The sequence below is a fragment of the Anopheles coustani genome, chromosome 3 (assembly GCF_943734705.1).
Source record: "Anopheles coustani chromosome 3, idAnoCousDA_361_x.2, whole genome shotgun sequence".
Lineage (NCBI taxonomy): Eukaryota > Metazoa > Arthropoda > Insecta > Diptera > Culicidae > Anopheles > Anopheles coustani.
Genome location: NC_071288.1, coordinates 58246085 through 58269188, shown reverse-complemented (window position 1 = coordinate 58269188; position 23104 = coordinate 58246085). Strand labels below are relative to the sequence as shown.

The 23104-nt window shown below is 41.6% G+C and overlaps 4 protein-coding genes across 4 annotated transcripts; 2 read left to right on the top strand and 2 right to left on the bottom strand.

Moving 5' to 3' along the window:
- The first annotated feature begins 2639 nt into the window (after positions 1-2639).
- Positions 2640-3413, top strand: LOC131272123 (perlucin-like). Its single transcript, XM_058273762.1, has 2 exons — positions 2640-2767; positions 2833-3413. The coding sequence occupies exons 1-2, from the start codon at positions 2674-2676 to the stop codon at positions 3237-3239; spliced, it is 501 nt and encodes a 166-aa protein (XP_058129745.1). The 5' UTR covers positions 2640-2673; the 3' UTR covers positions 3240-3413.
- A 95-nt stretch (positions 3414-3508) lies between these two features.
- Positions 3509-4142, top strand: LOC131263668 (perlucin-like). Its single transcript, XM_058265905.1, has 2 exons — positions 3509-3512; positions 3709-4142. Exons 1-2 carry the CDS (start codon positions 3509-3511, stop codon positions 4140-4142), a joined length of 438 nt encoding a protein of 145 aa, XP_058121888.1.
- A 175-nt stretch (positions 4143-4317) lies between these two features.
- LOC131263658 (perlucin-like) lies at positions 4318-4911 on the bottom strand. The gene is made up of 2 exons (XM_058265893.1): positions 4815-4911; positions 4318-4736 (listed from the first exon to the last, which is right to left on the bottom strand). The coding sequence occupies exons 1-2, from the start codon at positions 4909-4911 to the stop codon at positions 4318-4320; spliced, it is 516 nt and encodes a 171-aa protein (XP_058121876.1).
- A 324-nt stretch (positions 4912-5235) lies between these two features.
- LOC131263647 (chymotrypsin-C-like) lies at positions 5236-5934 on the bottom strand. The gene has a single exon (XM_058265882.1). The coding sequence runs from the start codon at positions 5932-5934 to the stop codon at positions 5236-5238; it is 699 nt and encodes a 232-aa protein (XP_058121865.1).
- Positions 5935-23104: the final 17170 nt, after the last annotated feature.

The window sequence follows — 23104 nt, the reverse complement described above, 5'->3', positions numbered from 1 at the left end:
TGTCTATGCTATCATATGCGGCTTTAAAATCAATGAAGAGATGGAAAGTGTTTTGTTGGTACTCTGCCATCTTCTCCAAGACTTGCCGCATGGTGAAGATCTGATCAGTGGTTGATCTCCCTCTTCGGAATCCCCTCTGATAGTTTCCTACTATCTCTTCAGCGTATGGGTCAAGTCGTTCTTTAAGAACGAGGGGGAATATTTTGTATGCGGTATTCAACACCGTAATACCCCTGTAGTTACTGCAGTCTAACTTATATCCCTTTTTGTATATGGGGTAGATCCAATTACAAGGCATCGATTCGCTATCCCATATCTCAGATATCAGTCGATGAATTTCGTTCTCTAGATTTGCGCCTCCGTTTTTGATCAGTTCGGCTGTTATTCCGTCCGTGCCCGGCGACTTGTTGTTCTTGAGGCGACGGATAGCCTCGTGTTTCTTCAATACTAGGTGGCTGAAGCATGATTTCATCTGCTGGTGGAGCCTCCAGCTGCTCGTTAAACTGATCATTTAGTAATTCATCGAAGTACTGAGCCCACCGCGAGAGGACCTCTGGCTGGTTGCTGACCAGATCTCCATTCTTGCTGCGACAGCAGGTCACCTTCGGAGTAAAGGTGCTTCGGTGGCTTGCTATCGCTTGGTAAAACTGTCTTGTGGGTCCGTAACGCACTCTGGTTTCCTCGAGTTTTCGCATTTTGGCGTCCTCCCACAATTGCTTCTTTCGCTTGAAAACTCGTTTCTCTTCTCGTCTGAACCGGTGATATTCTTCTGCGCATCCCCGTGTTCTTTGATTCTGCTGCATTGCTAATGCAATACTACGCGCTCAAAAACTACAACATTTACTAAATACATTGCAAGGACAGCGTCAGATTACCCGCTTCACGTATACGGCGCGTAGGCGTTTGAACTCCCTCTCTCGGCATCCTGTTGTACCATTGTACTCCTTTGAAAAACAACGAATTTCGGGCTTCGTTTTTCCAGGTCGTCGTTACTCCGGTAAAATCCCTAATGAAACCCCCCCCCCCCAGCCAAAATCGCTCTCGTGGCTACACCATTTGTGGGCGGATGTACCTAAAAGCTATGCAATGGGTGAAACAAATGACGTGAGAACTGTTTGAATTGAATGTCTCGTTGAATTAAAGATTATGGTTGTACTTGACAGGATGTACAACATGAACTCCCTTATGCATTACTTGCATGAGTTTATTAGCAGGTGGGGTATGATGGGGACCACGGGCCCCCCTTATTTCACAAATTTATAACACACTCCCTTTTTCGGTAGACCTAGCGCAGTTCGCTCGAGCTCGCTGCGGGCGTGCCGCCGTTTCAAACTCATTTCTTCAGTCGAACTCATTGGTTTATGCTGTCCATCTTGTCTAGTTTAACCGAGTGGTTCATTACAGCTTCTAACGGAAATTCAACGGTTCAAATATTCAAAATGAATTAATGTGCCACCTATTGCATAATTTACAGGCGCAAACATGGAAAAAACGGCGACGATGCGGCGAGTAGGGGGCCTCATAAAAAAATAGACAAATTTTCATCGGCGATAGGAAAAAAGTTAACAGAGCTAATTGAATGAAGTAAATTTTATTGTAAAGTTCTTCTTCTTCTTGGCGTAACGACATTATTGGTCATGCCTGCCCCGTTAAGGGCTTACGAGACTTTTTACCCTATATGTGCGTGGATACCCAAGTAACATTTCCAAGACCTATTAGACTTCAGCAAGTTTTATCAATGTTTTAACATGGGTGTACTAAGTCCAATTGGTTTTATAGAGGTTTCTCAGCAGGCAAAATAGTTTTAATAATTTTGACATCCTTAAAACCTTTTGAGGATACCTATAAAACCGCTCATTAAGTCTAAAATCTTAGGAGACTTGAAGAGTCTGTAAATACGCTGTTAAGTCCTTCTTAAAACCTTCTCTTAAAACTAATCAGTGATTTTAGGTCTAGAAAAGGTTTTAAAGGATGGTTTTGACAACATTCTGTAGAGTGGGCCCTCTTACACTTAAAACGGGTTTATGAAGGTTTTATCACAGCCTTTAAGATATTTTACTCTTAAGATGAGACTTAATGATGAGCATGAACAACATCGTTAGAACCATGATAAAACTTAAAATGTTACTTGGGGGGATTTTGGAAATAGTGAAATGAATTGAAAAAACCATTACAACCAGCAATCGCACCAGGCTGTTTTACAGTTTCACTTGAGACCGAAATAACAAGGTAGCTGAAAGCAAGCAAAATAACCACAACGTTAAAGTACGCCATTTGATAACTAACTGTTTCCTCACCCGTGTAGTATCTTCTTAAATATAAGGAAGTAATATTGACACAAGCGATAAGAAGGATTTTTTTACTATGCAATTTCATGCCAAGTGATTTTGCTGCGACTTTCCTGCGACTTTCCTCCGACCGGGGTTTCTGCGACACTTTTGATATACGAGATGGCCGACTTAGGCTATTTTTAGATTACGTTGCAACACTTCCGTGGTCGCAGAAACCCCGATCACAGGAAAGTGTAGAACTGCGGTTACCGGCGCAGTAAAAAATCCTCCTTATCGCTTTTGTCAACATTACTCCCTTATATTTAAGAAGATGCTCCACGGTCGGGGAGACAGTGCTTAGTTAGAAGTTTCCGGTCTAGGATCTAGCAAAGGTGAAAGTAAAATGTGGTGTCGATCACAGCTTCTATATATATTTATTTTGTGTCTGCAGATATTACAGGCGACAAGAACAATAGCTCAAGAATCAAACAGATTAAGTATGTATGGTGTGCACTGATCCTAACAATGATAGTTAACAATATTTAAATTGTATCTATTGCAGACAGTAGTAACAATGGTGCGAGTGGAAAGAGCTACGTTGTTATAAACGAGCATCCGCGTAGTTTTTTTGGAGCATGGCGTTTTTGTATGGTACTCGGTATGAAACTAGCCACGATTACATCCGTAGAAGATAGCAAACTGATTGACGCAGCCATTCAACGATCAAGTAATACCAAAGGGCCATGGTGGATTGCGGGTACGGATCTCGGTTTGGAAGGATTTTTCGTATGGATTTCTACCAACAAATTAGTTGGTCACCCCACAGGATACTTAAACTATTCTCCAGGACAACCGGATAATGCAGGCGGCAATGAACACTGCCTTGAGATTGGTCGATGGGGTGGCGTAGCTTGGAATGATGCACAGTGTGAATGGTCGCAAAGGTTCATCTGTGAGTTACAGGCGTAGCTAAAGTAGAGCCATTTAATTAAATTAAAAAAACTAGAAATGTTTTGAACATCTTAGCATTCTGGCAACGAACTGTGATGAGGTATAAAAAACAGTTTAATTGCATAAATCATTCCCTCTTCATGCCGTACAGTTCGTTATCATTACGGTTATAGATTGAGTGTAAAATAAGAAAAATGAATGAATAAAAAATAATAATAAAATGATCTGGGATTTTTGTTATCACCAATTACAGTTACTTTTCATCCAACGTCCGTCTGTCGGACAAGATGTGTAAATACAACAAACAGTTGTGTGTAGACCGCCGTGAATGAAGTTATCAAATGGCGTACTTGAGAATTGTAGTTCTTTTGTTTGCTTCCAGTTACGTTCTTATACTGGTCTCAAGCGAAACTGTGAACCAGTCTGGTGAGATTGCTGGTTGCAGTGTTTTTTTAAATTCATTTAACTATTTCTAAACTCCCCTCAGATCAGCTGATGCGATGCGATAGCCGAATGGAAGCGAAGCGATACATTGTTTTAAACGATAAAACGAGAACATTTTTCGAAGCTTGGAGGTTCTGTGCATCCATTGGGCTACGACTTGCAACGGTTACATCACTCGATGAAAGCCGACTGCTTGAGCAAGCTGTGAATGGATCCGTGGGGGTTACCGAGGGCTATACCTGGTGGATCGGTGGAACAGACCTTGGCAGAGAAGGATCTTTCGTCTGGATATCAACAAATATTCCCGTAGGCTACAAGACGGGATATTCTAACTATTCGCCAGGACAACCTGACAACTACAAGGACAATGAACATTGTCTGGAGATAGGAAGATTTGGAAAAGCAAATTGGAATGATATGCCGTGCGAGGCAAAGTTGCGGTGTATTTGTGAGGATGTAAATTTAGTTGAAAATTAATTATACTTATATTAATATTAAATACTTAATGGTACACATATACACATCTTTTTTTAAAGATTTTGTTTAAAATGACTTTTTATAGTTTTCATTTAGCATTGTACTGGGGCTTTTTGGTATTTCTCAATTCGCTGAAAATAAAGCATATGAATATTCAGCAATCAACATTTATTCACTATACTGTATACTCGCAAATGTATCTTTGTTTCCAATCACAAGGCACATCGTTCCATACTACACCACCCCAACGTCCGATCTCCAAGCAATTTTCGTTACCTCCAGCATTATCCGGTTGTCCAGGGGAGTAGTCCAAGTATCCTGAACGAAAACCGACTACCAGATTTGTTGAAATCCACACAAAAAGTCCCTCGCTTCCGAGGTCGGTCCCACCGATCCACCAGGGTCCTTTAGAATTGCTCGATGAGGTAATTGCTTCCGCGATCGCCTGACTGTCGTCTTTGTTGGTTATGGTAGCAAGACGAAATCCTAAACTTTGGCACAGCCGCCAAGCTTCCAGGAATGTAACGTTGCGATTATTATGCACTACGTAACGCTTCTGACCTTCGTTGGTATTGCATCCGGTCGGAGGACGATCTAAAAGGAAACACAACAAATAAATATGTTAAAACTTTACAACCTTTTTACGAAAGCTCCTTTGAAGTCAAATATTACATTCAAAGTCGTAGTCAACTACAATTGCGTGTATAATTTTCACATAGCAAAATACAAGCAAAACTGGTAAGAATTGGGGTAGAATTATGTTCCGCATGATGATGACTGGTAAATACAAGGCACAACACTGAAATACTTTATCAATGTTTTCAATCTAATACACCATTCCTCTCTTTACGAGACAGTATGAAATATTCTCATTCTCACTCAAGCACGAAAACAGGTTTACGATGCTCTTCGAATCACGGTAATTTTCAAGCATGGTGGACAAACAAAGAGTGCGTCGCTTGTTGTGAATCCCCGTTTGGAGAGTATCATCGTTGCTAGATCATTACCTCCTTCAACTCACTTCAACCACAATAAAGGCTGAAGAAACGCAAACGACGTAAGTAAATACATAACACAATCTATGACAGGGGATTCACCTACCGTCAGCCATTAGTTTCGAGCGAATCCATCCTACATATTTAAAAACATCCACATAAACGGTGTAGTCTGAGGTGCTACAGAAATTTTCATCGTGTCGATCACTCGCTGCGAAAGCTACCACTCCCAGGAGCGTCCAGCTGCCCGATTCGGCACTGCGAATGAACAGTCCACCGCCACTGTCACCATTGCAAGGGTTGGTACCGTTTCGCCAGCCCGCACAAAACAGCGTCTCATCAACCGAGCGCCCAAAGGCTTCAAGATTGCTCTCCAGACAGACACGATGGCTGACAATTGGGGCGGAAGCTGCACGCAGTACATTGGCTACTTTCTTCCCTTCCGTGTAGCCCCAGCCGACGACGGTACCGATAAGCGAAGCACGCAGGGAAGGGCTTGCTGGCAGGCAGGCGGGTTGTACGTAGGCTCCGAATGTGACCTTCTGCGTTGTAATTAGAAGCGCGACATCGTTCCGGAATTCTTCCATTTTAAACTCATCATGCAGGATAATGCGGTCGATCGAGTGATGCTGCACATGCTGAGAGTCTTCATCCAGCGTGTATTTGCCGAATTTGACCACCAAGTCGTCCAAAGGCCGTGGCGCATTTAGTCCGGGTCGCGCAGCGCAGTGCGCGGATGTCAAAACGGCCTGGGAAGTAATCAGTGTTCCGCCACAAATGTATTGCTCGGTGGGCATTATCTGATACACAGCCGTATGCCAAGGATAGTCACCGGCCTGTGTGTCATATCCGTTGGTTAGCAGATGTCGGGTTTTAATTTGACGGATACCACACTGAACCGCGTGCACGTAAACAGGTGGGTCATCGAGTAAGATGATGAAAAAAAAGCTAATTGACAACAACAGCATAACGACGATGCTCACTGCGCGGTTGTAAAAATATGACTGACGATCAAGCAAGTGGTGCTCTAAATGAACTTAACGAAACTTCAGTAAAAAATCAAATGTGATATTCAATCCATTTCTGCTTGCGCCTACAGGTATGCAATGTGCAAAGCATGGTTGTTCAAATGGAGTAGCTCGTTAAATTATCGTTGAGTGGACTAAAGTACAGTCTACTTTAGCAGTTCACTTTCACAGGGGACGGGAAACGAAGCGAAATCGCTAGCGTAATCGTGTTATTCCGTTGGTCAATCTATCAAAACGAATTTTGGCTTACCTAGCCTATAATCGCATGTGTAATCTTATCAGAACGTAAACAAACGAATCAATAGTTCATTCATTCTCAATTATTTATCAAATTTTTATGATTATTTAGTGTATTTTTTTTATTTTCAACAATAAACAATAAAACAAGAAATGTTGCCATTTTTACCAAATTGCAAAACATAAGCAAAGATGACGCTTGACTTATATCGACGATACACGAGAGACCTGCGATTACGCTTCGTTTACCGTGTCCTTTAAATATATTTTTTTAGTAAATAACTTAAAAGAATAATTGGATGACCATGTTATATTTACATACCTTCTCAACTCAAATTTGTAGGTTTGCTTTGCGAAATCAGATAGTAGAAAACTGTTTTTCGTTTGAAATAATTTCATTTGAGGGCATAAAATAAAGGATATTATTTATTTAGGTTACATCTGCATCATTTGCTTCAATCTGCACCAAGAAAGATTCTCCATCGACCCAACCGCCACGAGACGCAGCGTATTCGGTGGTGGCTCCAATGGAGCAGTTACTTAAGAGCTCTTAATTTGACTGGAAATAGAGTACTATTTTCGTGACATGCAGCCTGATTAATAATCGATGACTATAGTGTCTACACAATTTTTTAATTTTTTATTTACATATGTCAAACGGATATACATCGTAAGCTTAAAATACAAAAAATTATGATTTTCCACACATTCGAATTGATTTGTTTCTTTAAACTGAACATATTTGAAATTGAAAATTAGGCTCCGTTTTGTTGTCATAAGTGTACAAAAGTCAGCAAATGCAGATGGCAAACTTCTAAATCAGTTTGATATTTAGTAAAATTATACTTTTCGATTCAAGGAATCAAGTTGATAAAATGTTTTGTGTACAAAACCAGCAAATCTACTGGTAAAACTAATAATATAGAGACTGTGTTAATTACTGGCCACCACCTGACATATCATCCTGTATTATCCCACAATCCTTCATAAGATCCTGCTTCCGCACTAGTTTGTTCTCTCCAGACATTCTTCCATTTTAATCGTCTGTCCGCTTCTAGCCAGCCACCGTGACAGACCGCCGCTATATGACCAATCCTGCCATACGCGTTTTGGTTTTAATAACATTTTTCTTCAAACGCAGTCCGTCTTAAACTATTCTTATCACCTGTTTGTTTGATATTACAACAATAAAGGGAGATCAATAATCGATCTAAGATATTTGTTTATGTGGGCCGGTCAATTGATAAAAAAAAGTTTGAGAAAAAGCGATCATTGTAATTATTTGACACATGCAAAAATTGAATTTAAATCTCATGCAATCAAATTTGATTGCTATTTGATAATGTTTTCAATTATTTCATGTTATTTGTTTTTTCTGTGATCATACATTATGTAAAACAAGTTATCGTTTTTGACTCGATTTATTTCGTCTTAAACTATTTACCATTACTTTTCGTAATTTAAGTCCTTTCGGAAATTATGTTAGGTAAACAACACTAAACAATTAATTACAGCTAATTATGTAGTTTTGGAATACAACCAAATTTGAGCCCTTCATGTCATATATACAGTGACCGGCAGGAACAAGTGCCCACTTCGAATTTTGTTAATTTTCGCTCAATATTTTTTTCTCAATCCATTTAAATATACTGCAAGTATTTTTCGTATATTGATTTACATATTTCATATAAGATCCACTAATGAGAAAGCGAAAACAAACATATTTTGATTTAGAGAAAAAAATAATAAAAAAAAGAATCTAAAAAAACTGTGACAAGAAAAAGTGCCCACTTCAGTTATTTATTATTATACATAAAAATAAGAAATAATAAATGCATTTTGATATTTTATGTGTTCTCTTTTAGCTTTTAGAACCTGCTGAAGGCGCTTTGGCATGTTTTCTACTAGGATTTTTAGTTTTTGGGGATTTTATTCTTCTCAAGCGCGCATTAGAGCTTCAAAATTGTCGTTTTTATTCGATACATCAGTTTTGTCCACCCTGGCATCGAGAACTGCCCACAAATTCTTAATAACCGGGCTCTGAGGAGGCCATTTCAACAGTTTTGTCCGACAAGACGGGAAGAAAGACTTCGTCTTCTTGGCAGTATGTCGAACTTGGCCCCGCCGGGCCGCGTGAAACTTGCCCCCGCCGGGAGAACGAACATCTCTTCAAGGCCCGTCAGGATCAGTCAAATCTCCAGATTTTGTTGCAGGATGTTTATGTTTATGTTGTAATCTGCAGTTTTAACACCGTTAATGTTCCCAAGGCTCCCCACTCCACTGGACGAAAAACAACACCAGACCACCATATTGCCTCCTTCATGGCATACTGTGCCCTGGATGTGGCGAACTTGCAGCATTGCCTTCTCCGATCTGCGCTGTATACGTTCATGCCATCTTCGATTAAAAAGTTCAAATTTTGATTGGTTAGACCACAGAACCGTTTACCAGGACTCTAGAGGCATAGCAGCATGTTCCTCAGCGAGCTTAAGACGCTTGGCCTTATTGGTCATGCTCATATAAAGAAGCCTCCTAGCAAGTCTGCTCTGTAACCCGTATGCAACAAGCCGACGACGGATAGTTCTTTCGAAAACTGATGAGTGAAGTGTTTCCATGACCTCTCTGACAGTTACTTTTGGATTTTTTTGATCTCACGAATGATCTTAGTGTCCATGCGTGCATCTGTTTTGGACATGTCTCCCCTACCAGGGCGATCTGCCTACGTTTAAAATTTCATTGTGATTTTTCCTACCGCTGCCTTGTGGATTTAGTGCTTTGAATGAATTACTTCAATGTAAATGAGTGTCATAAAACATATTTTATGCAAGGTAATTTCTTGTAACTCTCAAATTAATGAGATACCAAAACCTGATATTAACAAATTGTATATATAAAACCAAATATGAATTAAACACGTGATCATACATGTATAAATATCAGAAATGGTGCTAACGAACCTAAAAAATACTAAAACGCAATAAATTGGTTAGCCCTCAATGGAAAAGTTTATGCGAAGCTCTAATTTTAAAAGTGGGCACTTTTTCTTGTCACAGTTTTTTTAGATTCTTTTTTTTTATTATTTTTTTCTCAAAATCAAAATATGTTTGTTTTCGCTTACTCATTAGTGGATTTTATGTGAAATATGTAAATCAATATACGAAAAATACTTGCAGTATATTTAGTTGGATTGAGAAAAAATTATTGAGCGAAAATCAACAAAATTCGAAGTGGGCACTTTTCCCTGCCGGTCACTGTAATTTAAACACTATGAATCATTATAACATTTAGAATCAAACCGAATTCAATCTTCAAAATGTTTGGATTTCAATTTAAACTTTTTTTGTCGCGTTATTGTTATTTATCATTTGTCTTTCAAAATGCCCATCTAGATGTGCTACATGGAATACAGGATGTTTACATTTTGGTTTGGGCCTCATGAGCGAAGAGCTTCATAATAGATTTGTCCTACCGAAAAAAGACTCATTTCCCCTTTTCTGGTGCACTACTACTAATAAGAAAAACCCACGCTAAACAGGCTTATTAGGTTTCACTTTCAATACTTATTTGCCGGCAGGCTTGGTGCCGGTTCGACAGTTACGAAAGCTTCTTGGCGAAACTCTCTATATCCATCCTAAAGCCACACAACCTTGCTGATGGTGCTGCCAGCAGAATGCTGTGTTCATTCTGCATCGCCTCCATTGCTGTACCTCCATTTGCAAAGCGCGAAAAACGTGATGGCTCCCCCCATTGATGTGTGCGGCATGCCCACAACGCTGAGATCCGAACAAAAACATCAAGAGTGAATGGAGGCGCTTTCTCCTACCCGATGGCGTGCTACTAACACAAGCGCATGATGGTCGATTGGAATTTACGCGTAGCAGACGTAAGTATACGTAGTAGCATCGCGATCACTTAGCGCAAGCGACGTAGATGGTAGGCACTGGTGGGGATTGGCGAAGGCACGTGCACACCCCAATTCCAGGACAATCGTCGAACGGGAACCGCGTGGGTAACCCGTGAGTGTCTGTGAGTGCTACAGCAGCACGATTCATCTAGTCCCTATAGAGCATGATCCCCATTTCCCCTACGAGCTGCCCTTATTCGTGGGACGCGCGTCGCGAACGGTCGTTTTCACTTTCACGCAGCACACACACTCACTTCGCCGAATCGCAACCCCGCAGCACTATAATGCCGCCGAAAGTGAGCTCCCGCCATACTACCCCCCTTTGGGGGAAAATCGCAGCTCACGTTGCGTTCAGTGTGTTCATTACCGGCTAGCTGTCAGGTTGTCTGGCGGGCAACGTGTCTTGAGACGAGACGGTTTTGAGCGTTTTTCTTGGGGATTTCCGCGCAGCCAAGGGGCAGGATCGCTGCTTCGTTGCTTGGTTTTCTGTTTAGTTCCAGGCAGGCAGCACGGCAAGTGCTCCACTAATCGGGAAGCTGCCGAGCAGAGTGGTGGAAACTGGAAGCTTTATGAAACAATAATAAAAAAGCGGTAGGCCACTATTGATCATACGCGTCAGGGATCGATTCAAGGTTGTTGTGCGATTTAGATCGAATTGAATTACTTTTGTTGAGAAAACAAAAACTAGTGTATGGAGTAAAAAACCTATGTGTTTGTAGGAATAAGTAGACCATCAGTGTTGTTGGTGATCATCATGTTGGCTCGCTTTAGTTGCATAAACACTTGTGAAGGGACAAGTTTACGTTCATGTTTGTGATTCAATGTCAGTTAATTATTTTAAAATAATGCATGACTGGAAAGCTTTTGCTCGACTGTCATCCGATTCCAGCTGATATCAGAAAAAGGATATTAAACATGCGGAGCCCAATGTCAATCGAGTTCTCGAGCAGTTTCTTTCGGTAGTGTTCCGGTGCCAGGCAAGGCACGACTAGAGACAAACAAAAACGACCGTGAGAACGGACAGAGAGATAGAGAGTAGTGAAGAGAGGTCGAAAAAGAGAAATAGAGAGACACCCCCTCCCGAATGGGACACTGTACCAGTGTGCAAGGGAGATTCTGTTGGCTCACGTATGGTTCCGTGGCTGAAAGGATATACGCGACTAACTATTCGAGTGTCGCCCGTTGTCAAACGTGGGACGAACCGAAGCCCAAACCAACCGTAGCCCACCTTCAAGTTCCTTCAGTGAAGGATCATTATGATGGAAGAAACACCATCGTTCATACCTCTGCGATCGCCAAGTGCTGCGTTAATAGAACTGCAGTACCATCGTATTTGCTCGATTCGCGATTATCTTCCTATGGGACGTGAAGGGTCGCTTTACTAAGTCCCAATAAAAGCTGATTAGGGGAAAGCCAATTGGAGAGTGTGAATTCGTTCTACGAGTAATGTGTGTTGCATTGCACAGCCCAAAAAGTGATGTTACAGTGCAAATGGATGGATGAAACTAGGCCTTTTTTGTGGCCACTAATGTACAAAAATTGCATAAAGTGGAAAACGCGAATGCCCTGACGAAGGCTTGTCGAGGAGTATCAATCTGATCATTAGCATTAAAGCCATCCATTCTGCTTAAGTCCAACAGTGAGGAAGTGCACATCGTACGCCTAAATCGGATGACGATATTAAACATAACAAATTTTCAAGGTGTCCAGGGATTCTATCGATTCGACTAAAAGAATACCATGCCAAAGAGGAGGAAATTCGGTAGATCAGTGTAAGGCTCTCCCTTTTCGGAAGTGTGTTGGTGAGCACGGATGTACCTATTACCGTGAACCTGTGAATGATTGTGTGCTCCATACGGAATGATCTGACAGTTCCAAGTGGTCGAGAGAAAATGCCCTCCGAAAAACCCTCCGCAGCTATGGCCGGAGCGAGCCAAGCTCCGGAAAAAACGCGATAATACCGGGTCATGTCGGACCAAAGAAAAACACGACGAAGACTCGCCCGTCTAACTGTAGGAACCCCAAGCTGTGATATAGTTAAAGGTTGAGCAGAAATGTAACCAACATAAGTGCATGCGAGTCTGTAAGCGGTGCCGAAAGGAAAAATGGAACAAGAATTATGAATTTCATCTACAACGTTTACCTACCAACTTTGCCGAAAAGCGCTTCGAATGGAATGAAATGCGCGTAGGTGCCGACCAGCCGATTGTAGAAGGTGTTTCCACGCTAATTGTGACACTCGCATAGAGGGCCATTATTACGTAAAATGAGCAGGAAACCAAATCACATGGGTAAAAGCGAATGTGCGTGAATGTTACTTCATCCAGCCGAATCCTTTGATCGTGAATCAAACCTCATGGTAATAGCAAAGTACAAAGATAAAGTGAAATGATTATTCGATATTGGTGAACAGAATTATTGAAGAAAAAATATTGTTCCCGACAACTAATGTTACCCCAACAGTGCGCGTAGTGACGTGTAGAAAGGGTCCTTGTACCTAATGTATTTTTTGATATCGAAACTATTAACAAATGCTTTGTCTATGGCATTGCTTCTACAATGCAGGGGATGGATTTCGTGATAACTCAAAAAATTAAACTACTGCGAAAACAGGTCATCGTTTGCCGTCGTCCTTCCACAACCAGAATGGGTGAATTTATTTAGCACACCCAAAATCTAGTATCGAACGTCCTGCGGATCATGCATGGGTACCGTGTAGAGGAAAACGCGGTGCAGCCTAGGGAATCAGGCGTTTGGGCTCCGCGGTACTAGCAATGGGAGAGTGAGCGAATTTATTTGCAGGACGAAGCAATAGCACCGCACACAAAAAAAGGAACAAGTACAGTGGTTTAACAAAAAAGTGGCAGCCCGACGGAAAGTGAGCCTACCGTTTGATAAAGAGAAACAGAGCACAGGAACGAGCGAGAATGGAACGAGAGCAATAGTGAATGCAGCGAATGTTTAGAAAAAAGAGGAATCATTTTCTGGGACATCGTGCAGTTCCCCGCCCAATTTCTATGTGTATGCAGTGATGTGCTGATGCCTTTGGTGTTTTGCACGCCTACAATATGAAGGTGACATAGTTTTCTAAAATTGATCGGTGTTACGAACTGTTTGCACCAATCATAGTGAAATATAAAAAGAACGAAAGTGTACGGAAGGGGAAGAAAGAAAAGTGTAATGAAAGGAAAATTTGATGAAAAACACCATAAAATCAAATAAAAGATTCTTTTCTAATACGGCACTAAGCCCGAGTTAAAAAACGTTGAAGTGCAACCTAAAATGTTAAATAGTTACATTCACTGAGTCACTTACGTCCGTAAGTGTAAAATGTCGGAGAAACCGTTCAGACCGAGAAGCATAGGAAGGATAACGATTCCTACCGTTTAGCCGTGACGCGAACCGCACACAATTGGGGTTTCAGGAGTCTCAGTTCTCCCAGCATGCCCAGGAATCTCTTCACAAGGCCAAAACAATGCTGTGCCAAGAAAGTGCGTAGCCATGTGTGTCGAACTGGAATGCTGTGCACAAAGTGCGTTGGAGCCGGTTCTACCGTATGAGAGAGCAATGATTGCAGTCGTGTAAACACCAGTGGAATGAAGGTGATATTCTAGCGCGTTTTTGTTTGTGAAATGTAACTGCTTGGTATTGTTCGATTATTTTCAGTTTTATAACAATTCTTTTATATTCCGCACTACAAAACAATGATTTTTTTTGTTGTATATAATTTGTGTCGAGCCCGAAGGTTCGTTTTATGGAAGAGCAAAAATCTTAATAGTAAAATAATTACAATCGCACAGTTCACACGTCGTAGTGTGCTGTATTGAGCATACGCATTTCATGAACTGTTTAATTCAATCGATTGAATAACATATTTACTTTCATGGTTCCGTACCAAAGCAGTGATTGTTGAGATTGTGGAGACGGAATATAAGGCAGATATATCAAACTAGATTATTAAAGTGCATCGCTCGCAGTATCCAGCAGGAAAGTTTTATGCTATGGTAAGTGCTTACAAATTGTTTTTTTATTGAGGTCGTTTGGTAAAACTATTGCACAAGGGCCAATTTTAATCGTTATTAACTAACACTGCGTTGATTGTCTAGATTGTCGTTGAATCGAACATTATTTTGAACTTAGTTTGTATTTGGTAAAGCCCCTTATACTGTATGCGAAAATATTGTCCGATTGAGAGACAGAAGTGTTTTCAATGGTGTTTTTCGAGACAATCATAACTAAAACACCATCTTCATCTTTTACTAAATCCGTCCAACGATACACGCCCATTCCATAGTGAACCCGTTCAAAGAAATACTGCGATAGCCAACGCGAGTGTTGCAATGGTGGCGTGCTCCTGTTCAATGGCCGCAAGCAATAGCGCGATGGCCGCATCTTTTACCAGCAGTCAGTTGGTGACCCTTTTGCGCACACGTTTGTTTTGATTTGGAGGCGAATTGATCCCACATGCCTCACAAACTGGCTGCTGCTAATTGTAACGCCGTTGCTCTATCCTTGCCGTCATAGCAATATGGGAAGGGAGTATTCCGCTAAAAGCTGCAGCAATTGATATCAATAAGTCTTAAGACAACAGATAAAATTGGAGTGTATGACATTTTGTATACTTTTACTTTAAGAATGCTCGTCATTTTTTTTCTAATATTTTTACGCTATAGGTTTTTGTTACCAGGTATTATAAATCAGAATGTGAATTAAAATGGTACCATACTATAGCATTTTGTTATCTAAAGTTTATTTCTATTTTACCCAAATTAAAACAAACAATTACATATTCAATCAATACACATCCCTGTTACTATAAGAAAAATGTGTTTTGCTTGGTAGCTGATGAACCTTGAGTCATGCCTATGTTCGATATTTCGAATGTAAATGCTCACGAAATAAGATCGTTCCAACAAAAAAAGAAGGTACTAAAAAGACACATATACTAATCAAACCTGTGTTGATGTTTGAACGAATTGCTTTTGTGTGTTAATGTGTCGTTGGGATCGTTTTGGTTGAAAATGGAACTGTGGCGGCATTGACTGCCCTACAGCCCATAAACGTGGGTCTGGGATCGAATTTGATGCATTTGTGATTCGCTTCCCGCCCATAGAGGGGATGAGTATGTATGCGGGGCTTCAGCTACCAGCGCAACCTATGATTATGCATTATGGATCTCGGTTAATGATTTTCTGTAACCCACAAATAATCGATCACCGATAAAGCTGCACTACTCTTAAAAGCTTCGTGTTTCGTGGGTTACGAAAAGATTCCGGACAATAGAAAAAATATCTTAGTATACGTTCCTGGACAACGGTTTTTTAATCTGTATAGTCAGAATATGCTCAATACCACAGCCAATTAGTTGATCCACGTAGACTCATTATCTCACAGTGGTAGAGCGACAAACTTTCCCTTATTCTGAATCAGTAAACGTACCGTCTGAGTCATAAAACAGGGACGCAGAGCCCAGTGGAACAAGTATGTGGTAGTAAAATGGAAAGATATTAAATGGGATCTTCCTCTTTCCGTTTTGACTCGTGTATTTCCCATAAATTGCTTGTTCGTCCGGATGCTCGGCTTGTAAACGGAAAGGAAAGCGAAAAAATGGAGCAAAACCGTCCGATGACCGATTTTCTCGCCCGAGGTGAGGAATGATGAGAGAAGTACAATATATTAAAGGCAAAAAACCACATCGACTGAAACAAACCAATCATGAATATTCGCCTGTATTTCATTCAATCGCCCCTCGTCTCTGTTTTGTTCCTGCCCGTTTAGCGAAAGACCGCGTGATCATTTTTCCTCCAGTTGCGACACGGAGCATCCCAGCGTAACTTTTCGCGCATTTTTATCTCTCCGCCCTGCGCATAGACGGGCGCAATTGCCTGTTCAATGGCCGAAGAGTTCGAAATGCAAAGCCTAGCGCAACTCGATCGGATCGCGATCGCGCACAGATCCAAAGATATGGGCCACAGGAAGTAGGGTGAGCGATGGCGGAGAAGGTAGAGGAGCGATGAAATGTGAAGACGCGAGTTATACCCCCCCCCCTCCGCCCCTTTCACCCGCTCATTGCTTCTCTCCCCTCCCACACACACACTCACACACACACATAGACACACACAGACGAAAAACTGGTAGCCATGTGTAAAGTGAGGCGATGTAAAAAAAGAGGAAAAACAGAAGAACTAGATTGGAGCGTGTGGGAAAGTGAATGAAGCAGAAGGGCAAAAAAGGCGCGAAGAAGATTTAACATTACTGACCTATATATTCCTACAGGTGATCGCGATGTTGATCACACTCACACTCGCTCGAAGCTGCTCGCACACATCTGTTTGCTCGGTGTGGGGCAAGCATTGCGATGGTTCCCCGGGTAGGAAAGAGAAAACAAATTGTGCGGAAGAGTGTAAAATAAAAGAAAAGCAACCAACGCGATGGAGAGTGATCGAGCCCGCGTGTGTTAACCCTTTGCACTCGAGCGGCGCCGATACGGCGCCCAGCCGTAGCGTAACACCAACTCGAGCGGCGCTGCTACGGCGCCAAGCCGTTTGAAGCGGGTGAGCCGTTCTAGTACTAGACTATAGTCCTACTCAATTTGGAGTTCTTGATCCATGCGCTTCTACGTTCAAAGTGATATTTTGATATTTACGATGAATGAATTAATGAATAAACTACATAACTGTAAACTTTTGCTACGTTTTTTTCTTGAAAACAGTTTACGTGCCCCCGTATAACACGTTTACCCAGTGGCGGATTCACACTCATTAGGGCCCTAAGCGGTAAAGTTCACCGGGTCCCTTCGCTACACCGTAAAAAATGATAAATTGGATTGTTTCCAATTGATACTCTTCAACTCTGATTATATACCGAACCATCTTTTCATTTTTCCTCATGGTTCTTGGCAATAATATTTATTTATTTTACAGTAAAAGTATCCATTATTGACCGGTTACGATTTATTACTAGTCAATAATAGAAGAAAACCAATGAAGTCTATAGAATGTTTGTTAAAGTATGAAGGGAACCCTTGAAGGTTCTGGGCCCCTTACGAGCTCGGGGCCCAACGCGGCCGCTCAGTCCCCGCACCGTAAAATCCGCCACTGCGTATACCAGTTTGTTAAATTTCGCCTCGAGTTGCTGGTTCGCGCAGGCGAAAAAGCTTTCGAGCGCAAAGGGTTAAAAAGATGGCGGGGGTAAAAAAAGGGGGAATAAACTGAGTCATCACTCACAAAAATGCGCGCGAAGGGCGTAAAAGGGTTCGACTGCAGCACTTTTTCCAACGGGACAACCGCACGCTGGTTGTGTCAAAGCGCAATGGTTAGCGAACGGCCAGATAACACTAAGTAGAAGTCGTCGACCTACCACCATCCGAAGGAACCAACACCACCACGTGCGGTCGTCCGGCCGTCGGTTGAACCTAAGGGAGGTTCGCACCGCGAGCGGAGCACATTGAGGGGGGTTATGGTTTTCGGTACGGTGACCTGATTTGTCGCGCGTTCTCCCTCGTTTACTATTGCCACCTTCCCCTCCGGGGCGTTACGCCATAGCACCCGGGGCTCCCCACCATTGTGCTGACCGTTCCGCGAGCGCTCGCCGATCACCTCCACAACGAAACCACATTATAATGGGGCAGCTGCAAAACGCGTGCGTATACCAGCCCGGCTCGAATGGCTTGAGAGATGAACGGGCGGAGCTCACACTGGGACAAATCGGGATTCACTCGAAGGCCCCACGCTAAAGGCGCCGTAGAAATGCAGTAGCCGCTCATTTGTACTCCATTCCAAGGGGAAGAAGGCCTGAAGTATCCATGGCATCTGGTGCAGCTTGCAACTGCCTGGTTTCGAAAGTTGTAAAGCTTCAGCACTGAAATGAAACTGCTTGAACTATGCGTAACGGATTTGCAAACAATTGCACCACTGAATGCTAAATACCACGAAATCCATTTCGGTCTCGAAGCATCCGGTGCCAATTCACGGGTTTAGGAAGGATGCGTAACTGCGTGTGACAGAGTGTGACACTCGGCTCGCCATGAACGGACACTCGATGCACATTGTGCATGTGCGTAATCCAAAATCGCAGACTGGCAAAGAGTAAACTGACTGACGAAAGCTCATCGCCGGGCACCCTCGCTTTCCTCGCAGCATCCGTTCGTAAAACGGACGCCGACGGCAGTGTTGGTGTTGGTTTCGCTCACCACTAGCCGAAGGAAGTGCGACAGGTTATGACAGAGTGAAACGCGCACACAATCGGCCTTTGCAGTGGTTCGGGTTTGAGGCGCATTATGCAACAGTGCGAACAAATCGAAATACACCTTGCTGTCACTGTATTAAGTAAGTCTTTTAGTTCTAAAGTTTTTTTTAACTTAACACGTTTAATTCACAATTTACTTAATAATTTGTGTTCATACTAATTACTCGTTTTTTATTTTTCGAAATAATTTATATTTCATTTGTCCATACCACATTTTGACTCAAAAAAAAAATTGTTTCTCTTAAAACAGGACGACTAAAACAAAACATTGAAATATCGCATTTATGTCTACTTCTAACTTCTGACGGTACCGGTTTCAACACGCATAAGCCTTCTCGAAAAGTTTTCTCTCGCACGGTCTATCCCCACTTAAGCCGCGACCTTTTACGATTTGTTGAGTGCATAAGGCTCACACATTGCATAAGCTCGTTCCTCCCCCTACTCCTCGTCGGGCTCCTCGGAAGCACAAAGCTGCTGACTGGAAGGAGTCGCCATCGCGCCAATACCTTCTCCACGCATTTGGTCGGTGTTTCGCGTTGCCTAGATCTCGCTCTGTCTCGCTTGCAAACTTGCGGTCGTTGTCCACTTGCAGGTCTAACACCCCTGCTAGAGCTGTTAGTGGCGCGCGGCTGCTCTGACCTCATTTTGCGAGACGTGGAGCGGCGGGCTGCCATGGCGTAATTGACACGGATCGGCCTAATGAGCGATCCATCAGTGTTTGGGTAGTTTCGCGGCCCGTCTGGATCGGGTAGACTTGAGACGGTTTGTTCCCTTTTCGAAGATTTGAAAGTTTGGAAAGTTGCCACTTGGCCTGATACTGAGCCTGACTGATCGGCGTCATTATATCATTGTAATTTGAATGATAACCTACATCCGTTATCTAACCCTCTCTTGCCCATGCAGTACATATTTACCTGATAATGCGAAGTGCAAGAGCTACATCGAAATTACGGTTAAAACTGTGCTGCACGAAATTACTGCCTGTATAGCATGAAGATATTTCATTTTAATAATTCAAAAATTCAAACATATATCATAAATTGTCAACGAGCTAGAAGATTTTTCAGTGTATAATGTTTGATGTTTAAAATTGAATCAGGAACGAAAATAATAACTAAAACTACCACTTTCCAAAGAATGAGAACTTTGCATGCTGCATGGAAAACTGGGCGTCTCCATTGAGGTCAGGAAGAAAGGAAGGAAAAATTAACATGTTATATTCTACTCAGCACTAAGTTCACAACGCTATTCTCGTTGTATAGCAATTTTAACTTTTCTAATACAAGTTAGTTGAGAAATGTTGAATTAACAAAAAAAAATAATTCGTATTTGTGTTGCTAGCTTTTTATTTTTGATATGTTTTCTATGCTTATTGCGTGAAATACATTGAGTGAGGAGCGATTGCCTTTCTAAATGCACTGTCATCCACACTTTTGGTATTTTCAGTTTATATGCAAGAATGACCAAATCTTTTGTTTAGTATAAATAGTATAATTATTAGAACAATAGTTTTTTATGTAACATGTGCAGAGCTCATCCACTTGAACTAGGAGCAAATTGCTTCAATAATCAATGCGTAAATAAACTTCTGTCCTTGAACTAGAGGCACAAATCTGACAGTGATTTCAAGCTTTCTCTTGCTTGTAGTCAATTTTGAAAATCGTACAAATGTCTGTATTTGAATTGAATTTCCCAAGCTTCGATTCTCTCCGACTCTTAACGCTATGTGCGACTGATTTGTAGTTTATCCCTTCCCTTGGCTAACATCTCTTTCGCCAGCTGTACACAGGGAAGGGGAATGTTAATAAATCTGCTACTGTCAGCTGATTTCAATTTCAGCGGTGTTGCACTACAGCACTCGACATCGCTGCAGTTGCATCGAGGAGTTGCAAGTGGTTTCTTAGTTGGGGAGAATTTTGAAGCGCGGTTCAGTTCTTCTCCTACCCTTGATAAATGGATTGGTATAGGTGCTGGTAATACAACCAAACCAACACACATAGGTCATGACGTCACAGCAAGCGGTTGTATGGACCCTTTGGAGTTCATTCTTGCTACTCACGACTCATGAGGAACGAACTCGTATTCTCTAATGCATCTCAGTATATTTATGCCTAAAATCGAATGGACATATCATAGGATCAGTAGCAAAATACAGTAAAAAATGAATATGTTTCATGCGAAGTATTTATTGCGCGCCACCGTGCGTATAGCGACTGTTTGTTGTTTTTGTTTTTCATGCCGGCAAAATAGTCAGCACGCATACGTCGATCATAGTTGGGCCAACAAAGCGAATCAGAGGAGAGGACACGGGAGCTCTATTCAACGTGTGCACCCTTGCCTCGCCTCACTTCCACCTATAAACCGATACAATTCTGATGGAAGTTCATTGACCTCGTTTGAATTAATTTTGCTCTCAATTCATCGCTGGTTTGACACGATGGTAGCGCTAGTGGGGTAAGAATAAAAGAGAGATGCTTCGCGGATCGGAAAACGCCATAGCGAAAGAGCAGACTAGAGTTCGTACAGCACACTGCGGGACACCACCAATACGCAGTTAGGAGAATATTTCAATTCGCTTTCTTTTAAAGCTACTTCGCAGCATGCGAAAGAAGAAGATAAGTGTGGATGATGTGGGCGCGTAGTGAGATAATAGTGAGGAGAATAAAAGAAGAAATTTTTTTTTCCAATGTAGGTACCATAACATTAACACCAAGAAATTAACAAACTCTTCTTGTTACATACACTGTTTTGAGGTGATTCACGAATTTTATTTATCATGGTTTGTAATGTCTCCATTCTACGGGGAGTTTTAACCCTTCTAAAAACGAAATGGAACTTTTACAGATAAAATGAAATCTCTCTTCAACATGTCTGCAGTATGAACAAAGCTGGAAAAATCATACAAATTATTTTGATACAATAATATCTTATGGAATAATTTTAGTAATACGTTAATAAGGACGCACCGCTCACCGTTTAATGATTAGCTTTTAATTTTGTTAATGCGTACCCATTAAGAATTATGTCTTCCATCAATAAGCTGGTTTGGGATTGAAACAGATAATTTTGATTTCTTCTTTCAATTAAACATAAAATACGTTTGCTTTTGAGCACTTTGAATTATGCTCTCCAGGAGTTCAAGATTTTATTAAAGATTTTTTAACTATATGTCTTGTTAAAAAATCCTGAATAAAATCTTGAACTCCTAATACAAGTTTGTAATTTATTTCTTAATTTATGTATTCCTTTCATTTGACATTGAAACAAAATCGATATTTAAACGAAGCTAAAACAAAAAGCAAAAAACCTTATCTTATTAACTTTATTTTATACAAAATAATTGAACAGCTGGATAGCGAATTTGTAAAAAGATAGAAATAAAGTTTTTTATACGTACTGTGCCATATTTGACGACTTCAAACCGTTCCCGGAGGCCCGGCTGTTCTTCAGGGCTTCAAAGAGAAAGTGATGTGACGGAGTCCCCTTTATTTTGTTTCTTTTTTCAATCAACTCATTGTATCTGGCACAACCGGGAATCTCCGGGAGAAAGCAGACGACTAACACTGAAATCTGGGGTTTCCGCACCAGACAAGACCAGACAATGCTGGACCCCACTCGACGGCGACGCGTTAAGGCTGAGCAAGCGAGTTGTCTAGCTGTGCATGCAATTATTCAGGGCGTGACGATCATCATAGATGGGATCTTTGCATGGATGTTGACAGTCGGGCGAGTTGTGGAGTCGTTGGCTGATGGATAGTTTGCTGTGGGCTCCATAAATGACAAATTAACTAACTTAAACGCTAGTCTGGGTTAGTCCACGAAGCCATGGAGAAAGGCTTCGTTGTTGCTGTACGATAGCAGCAATAATTTTAAAGCTCAAACTATCCCAGGGAAGGCCGTGATGGATCAGTTATTTTGCAGTTTTTATCTCCTGATTGTACTTTGAAGCTAATTTTATGTTTAAGATTGTGATCATTTCATTTTAATCAATACTGTGACTTTACCAAATCACATCCCGTTGTTAGTGGTTTCGTTACCTAATTTGGTTTTATTCGATTTTCAAATGTAGGTCAATCGGATACGTTTCCACTTTCAATAGGTTGTTACCAGTGCAATTCACTAAAATTGCATATTTTGTCTCTTCTCACACCAAACATAAACCGTTCTTAGCGGTCAAATAAAGCAGAATAATTTGAACATATTAGTAAAACATGTTTTCACAATGTTCGCCTCTGTAAACTAATGATCCCACTCTATATTCCCAATGTCGCAAACCACGTGAAGCCTAATAAAGCAGGTTGATTCTTCTAAGTCATTGAGTCACCTGTTCCAGAGCGTCGTACCTACACAACTTGTCTTGAGCGCAACTGACTCCAACTAATGATTTCACTCTCGTTTCGAGGCAAACTAGTCTCGGTGGTGTAAATGCTGGAACAACGGGGAGCGCTCCGTTCTCGTTCAACCAAGCCCTCGTCCCAGCCTTAAGCGGTTGCGTCTATTCAAACCGGTTAACCGCATACTGGCTACCAGCGTGAACATTCTCCGGCGTCA

Bases quoted from the DNA above. Each gene is read 5' to 3' on its own strand.
- LOC131272123 (XM_058273762.1), top strand. From the start codon at position 2,674: ATGTGGTGTCGATCACAGCTTCTATATATATTTATTTTGTGTCTGCAG. The intron at 2,768-2,832 runs GTATGTATGGTG...TATCTATTGCAG, and splicing joins TCAAGAATCAAACAGATTAA to ACAGTAGTAACAATGGTGCG.
- LOC131263658 (XM_058265893.1), bottom strand. From the start codon at position 4,911: ATGCGGAACATAATTCTACCCCAATTCTTACCAGTTTTGCTTGTATTT. The intron at 4,737-4,814 runs GTAATATTTGAC...GTTTCCTTTTAG, and splicing joins AGTTGACTACGACTTTGAAT to ATCGTCCTCCGACCGGATGC.
- LOC131263647 (XM_058265882.1), bottom strand. From the start codon at position 5,934: ATGCCCACCGAGCAATACATTTGTGGCGGAACACTGATTACTTCCCAG.